We start from the raw sequence: 6,027 nt of genomic DNA, 5'->3' as shown, positions 1-6,027 counted from the left end.
ATCCAAATTAACTTAACAATGAAAAAAAAACTAATTAAAAAAAGTTTTTATATAAATTGTTATTCTGTAACTTTTAGATTGGTTTTACATGAAAAAGTGCATGAATTTCAACAAACATTAAAGCCAACTGCACACTAAAAATGGACAAAATTTTAACAAGTTAAAACAAGTTAGTTTGCAACATGATCTGGATGAACTCTGATTGGTCCACATTGCCGTCCCCATTCACATCTGCTTCTTCCATCATATCTTCCAGTTCTTTCTGTGTAAACTTTATCCCAGACAAAGTGCATGCTCTTTTCAACTTCTCTATTGAAATAGTTCCAGTATTATCTAGAAATGAATTCAAAATTTAGACATTTTATTTTATGTAGCTTAATTTAATTTCTTGGGACTTGAAAAAAAAAGATATCTTAAAATTGGGTTTTAAAACTTATTAAGTGTCTTACTCAATCAGTATACATCCTTCACAGAGTTTAGTATATTGTTAGCAGTGTTTGTCAAAAGAAAAGGTGCCAAATGTTAAGATCTTGAAGATTCTTGATATAAATCATACTAGCTGTGAGCAAGAAAGTAAAAGGGCTTTCCTTTCATACATGATGTTCTTCAGTGTATGTTCAGGGTAATGTGGTCTTCACAATACCTAGTCATTTTTAATTTTCTCCACTCCAGTTAGGCTCCCCTTGAGCTGGGTGGACTCAGCGATGTCTCATGCGAGCTGAATTCAAGATGTTAGCAACACTTTGCTCTTCTACTTAACCATACCATCTCACCTCTAACATTAATGTGGATATAAGCAGATGTTTGCTAGCATTATAGCATTAATAATAAAAGGTTAACTAGTATTAATAATTGAATAACTTACCGAAATCTAACATTTCAAAACCTTTTTGAATTTCATCATAAATATCCCTTGTGTCTCCTTGTCTGTCTATAACTATTTCCAGAAATTCATTGAAATTTATTTCACTGAGGAAGGATAAGCTTGATTTAGTTTCACAGTTCAGGAATTATCAAAGTACGTAAAGCTTGATTAAGTATCACAGTACAGAACCTACTTTATAATGTTAATAAATTAAAAAAATAAAATTGATGGCCAAAGATATAACTACATAGACTGTATAAGTAACATTGCATTAATTTATTGAAAACATAGATCTATATATAAAAAAACAACAACCAATAAAGTGTTATTAAAATGAAAATAATGTACTCACGTTTTCTTCCCTTTAACTTTGACATCACTAGAAATCTGAATGGCTTCCTGTTTAGATACCTTGAACCCTAATGTTCTCAAGGCTTTTCTTAGATCTAAAGGCCCAATATACCTGTAAAACAAGTGAGTTTTAAAAGGCGTTTGAGTTAGAATATTAGCTTTGCTTCTTCAAATTAAAAGAAAAAACCTTTTGATCACACATGTATTACATGCGCATTTTCTAAATATTTTAATAAAAAATTCAGCCATACCCATCGGAATTTGTGTCAAAAATATCAAAAACAATTTTAAGGTCACGAATTTCCTGAGGTGTTAGTTGCTCCAATACTCTAGTTGAAACTTTGATTCCATGAACTTCTTTTTCCTCAACTGGATGACTCGTCAATAAATCAATCAGCTAAGTATTTAAAATAAACAGGATTATTTATTAATATGACTTTATTTAAAAATAAAATAAAATATAAAGCTGATTGGGGCTCTTTTCTGTCTACCTACATCTTAGTGGTGATATATCACTTGAAATCATATCTTAATAAATTAAAGTAGCCTTCTTAATGATACATCATGTCACTGAAAATTATTCTTTTCCATTTCACTTTTTAGATCAAAGCTTTATTAAGAATTTTGAACATTTGTTTTAAAAAAAAAAAAATTAATCTGAAAGGTTTAGATAAATAAACAAGATAAGAGCTTTAGCTTCTTCAAAACAAACTGTTCAACCCATGGCTTTGCCCCAAAGCTTAAATGACTTGTTTAAAACAATAGCCTGTCAAACTGTAATTAATTTCATTTATATTTTATACCTTCCTTTTTATGGCAAAAAATGTGATTGTTTGGTTTATAATGAACTAGCACATTTTTGTGTGTGGGAATTTAACCTAGATAAATATAAATTTACAACTGGGATTGATTTAAAAACATTTCTTTCATTGTTAATTACCATTTTTATTATTTACCATTTAATCTTTGAGCTGAATGATATACTTTTTCCCTTACTAGCTTCTAATAATTATTTTTTCATGGTGACAAACATTGAAAAGAAACTAATTTAAATACAAAAATAAACTACAATATAAAAACATCAAGATTTAATAAATACAAGAAACTATAAATGCCATAATAAAAGCAAACTGACATAACTTAATTGACTATGTGCTGGTATCCCTGATTTTCATTGGCCATGAGTGTAGTTAAACTGCTGGACTCAAGCCACATTTTTGTAACTTAAATTTTGCCTTAATTATTTCAATACCTAAATACTACTAAGACTTTTAAATTTGTTTAGTTATACTTTGCAATGGAATATAAGTTAAAGCAAGAAATCATGTAATCTGAAATCGTAGGCCTACATATAACTACATATAGTATATTGAAATATTGACCAGATAGGCCTACTGTACACTACTACAACTACACTTCACTTTGTATTTCTATGCATGTAAGGAACGAATTATATAATTTTAGTATGAAGCTACTTTAAGAAGTATAAATATAATACTGTACATTGCATTTAAATACAAGGTAACAGTTTTTTAAAAAAGTTTACGAAGTTGTGGGCCGTAAAATGTGTCGGATTTAACAATTTCTATTTTCTTACTAGCTTCAAAATAGTATAATAATTATAACCATTATTATATTCATGGAAGAGGTTTATGTGAACTTATTACTTATGTTTAAAAAAAAACAATTTTAATGTTTAGGCCTAATGTTTACTTTTTCTCCTGGTCTTAACAGCGGTGGTCTGCTGTCAGTCTTAACCTCTTCATTTCTTGAAATAGTCGATTTTGAGCTTGATTTTGTAGATTTTTTACTTCCTTTTTTACTTTTCTTCTTGCCCCCACCTCCTTTTTTTCCTTTCTTTTTGCCTGGCATGACAATCAAACCGACGCTTAGCTATTTTAAATTAAAAATTCAATGTAAGTCGCCATCTTTAAACAGAAAAATGTTGCTGTGCTACGATAAAGTAGAAAACAACAAAAAGAAACGAAACTTTTTTTATTTGCAGAAGTTTAAAAATAATAAAATCTAATTATAAAAAAAATGCTGCTGCAATACGAAGCGAAATCATTTGGTGCACATTTATTAGAAAAGATCTACCTCCAGAAACACGACTCTCTGTGTACACTGAAGTACGTGTCGTAGACTCGTAGTTATCCTCATAATTATATAGGCCTAGAAGAATATACTTAGGCCTATAGGTCTACTATTTTTACCTGTGTATAGATGTAATAACGAGGAATATTTTTAACATTGTTTTGTTATGTCAATATATATTTTCATAACATTTTTCATCTTTCTTTTTATCTTTAATAAAAATTATTTGTCCAGCATAAAGGTTTTCATCGGTTTTATTTTACGGGGGGAATAATTGCTGCATAGTTCTGAAATCGGGTAAATACTAAGTTGTATCCCTTACATCGATTTAAAAAAAAATATTTTAAACTATTACTAATATAATTTGTGTTTATGATTTAAAAAAATATATTTTAAGAGTGGTTTTATCCAAATTTTAAATGTTTTTATTTTTCTTTATTAATAATATTAGTATATAATACCAGAGACAGCTTTTCTTTTTAGTTAATGACGATATTTATATTTAAAGAAAATCAATTTTTTCTTTTTTTTTAAAATACATTAATGAAAGCGTGATAGTTTAGAAATTTTTTTTTTAAGAGAGTACTATGAAGTTCGTAGTACAAAAATATATTAAAAATAATTTAACAAACCAAACATTTCCACCACTGAATGTATGCTCAAGTGCTACATTGTTAGTTCCCTAATAAAAACGAATATTCAGAAATTAAGAATTAATCTTAAAACTTTAATTTGAATCTTGCTTTGTCGTGGGATTTGACCTACGAGTCAAGATCGAAACACGAAACAAATCGGTTCGTGTAATTGGTGTTATTTCGTTTTCCAACCATGGTGGTCGGACGAAGACAGACAGAAGTACTAAAATCAAGTTTGAAAAAATGCTTTGAAAATATTATACTGTCTAAGGGGTCATCTATAAATGACGTCACGCTTTTTTGGACGATTTTTCCTCCACCCACCCCCTCTCCTCCGTCACACATTGTCACAAAAAGCCCCCCCCCCCCCCCCGATATTTTTCGACAATCTTGTCTGAACTCTGTCAACATAGAGTATTTTAATCAATTCCAATAACAATTTATTAAAACAGTTATCCAAAACGCGAAATAACGGCTAAAAATTCGTTTTCTAACATTGCTTTTTTATAATGCAAAAGTGTGACGTCACACCATCTGAACCACCCCACCCCATCACAAAATTACGGACCACCTCCCCCTCCCCCTCCCCGCTACGAGTGTGACGTAATTTATGGACGACCCCAATTAGTAGGCTAATTATTAACATTTTTCGAGATCAGATGTTAAATGGGCCATTTCTGTTAGAATGTCTGGAGAAGTGCAGAGATATTTATATTGTCTTGCAACAGGTTGCAGATAAAAGAAAATGCGATGTGAAAGAAATATCCTGGTTATGTTTCATTGTCTGGATGGATATTTTTATCAAGAAAATTCCAACGGAAGCATATCCGGAGTGTTTTTAAACCGATACAGACGTATGGATTGTTAACAATTTTAATAATTAAAAAAAAATATTTCAGAGCTAGATTCGACAAAGAGAGATATATCGTCTGTTAAGGCTAATCCTCTGTGAGCTGCTGTGTTAATTGCTCATAGCGTAGATGACGTGCCTCGAGTCACGTGATAGCAAGCTTCGGGGGTTGCTAAGTAAAAATGGTGTCAGTGACGCGATTCAAAACAATAACAAGGGGAAGAGAACGCTGAGCGATTATCGCCAGGCACTGTTATTCCGTCCAGGGTTATCGTTACTTGATACATCACGGATGTGCCGAGCCTCCCTTTTCCAGTAATTTAAACTACTCTAAGGAGAATTGACGTCATTCTCGCCCTATAAACAAGCAGTGGAAAAAACAGTTCGTGTTTTTCCCCTATGACTTTCTCCTCCAAGTGCAAACAGCTTCTTACTTTTAGTATCATTTAAATTATGTTAATGTGAAAGAGTCTTGGCTTCGTCTAGGGTCAGCTTGACATTTGTTCCCGTCTGAACTTGTGGTCAACGAACTCGGTTGCACCCCACTCCCTCCCCACTCTGCACGTAAGAAGACGAGATTTACATCAACTTCAGCTTAAGTGTTTGTCGTCTGTCTCCTTATCTGGCTTCTCTTATTTATGTGACGAGAAAGAAAAAACATTCTAAAGAATGAGAACACACCTCTCTCTCCACCCAAAAAAAAACAAAAGAGAGAGAGAGAGAGAGAGAGAGAGAGAGAGAGAGAGTAAGAAAGAAAAAAAAAACAGCAACAAAAGAATGAAGAATCAAACGAGTACCTTTAAAAAAAATCGGTTAATAAGTTTTTAGCTCTGCAGTAAAAAATTAAGTTCTACCTCATACGTGAGTTCCGGTTGTCTTGTCTGAAACCGCTTTCGCTAACACTGCAGCGTTTCTCAACCACTTGTACGTTCTGATTTTCTAGTGTTTTGTTTCATCTTTTTGTGTGTGTTCAGCGAATCAGATTTTGAATACACGGATTTTGTGTGTGATGGAATCCCAACAAAAGACAGCTGCTCCATTTTTAATGATGTTGTAGAGCTCACGTATACAGAGACGGGAACTTGAGTTTTATTGAAGAAATGAGAATTTTAGTTTTGAAGTCTGTACAGTGCGGAGTACTTTGTATATTGATTCATATACACAACATCGTTCACATATTTCCATGTACATATTATGTGCATCATAATATACATAACACTATGTTCAATACT

The 6,027-nt window shown here is 31.8% G+C and overlaps 1 protein-coding gene across 1 annotated transcript; it reads right to left on the bottom strand.

The window, feature by feature from the left end:
* Nucleotides 1-39: 39 nt before the first annotated feature.
* Nucleotides 40-3,184, bottom strand: LOC131957481 (uncharacterized). Its single transcript, XM_059322321.1, has 5 exons — nucleotides 2,930-3,184; nucleotides 1,468-1,613; nucleotides 1,218-1,328; nucleotides 866-969; nucleotides 40-333 (listed from the first exon to the last, which is right to left on the bottom strand). The coding sequence occupies exons 1-5, from the start codon at nucleotides 3,086-3,088 to the stop codon at nucleotides 161-163; spliced, it is 693 nt and encodes a 230-aa protein (XP_059178304.1). The 5' UTR covers nucleotides 3,089-3,184; the 3' UTR covers nucleotides 40-160.
* Between the last annotated feature and the right edge of the window lie 2,843 nt (nucleotides 3,185-6,027).

Source organism: Physella acuta, unplaced genomic scaffold (genome assembly GCF_028476545.2).
Source record: "Physella acuta isolate Inbredline_101_S28 unplaced genomic scaffold, ASM2847654v3 ptg001249l, whole genome shotgun sequence".
NCBI lineage: Eukaryota > Metazoa > Mollusca > Gastropoda > Physidae > Physella > Physella acuta.
This window is presented reverse-complemented; position numbering and strand designations above follow the sequence as displayed.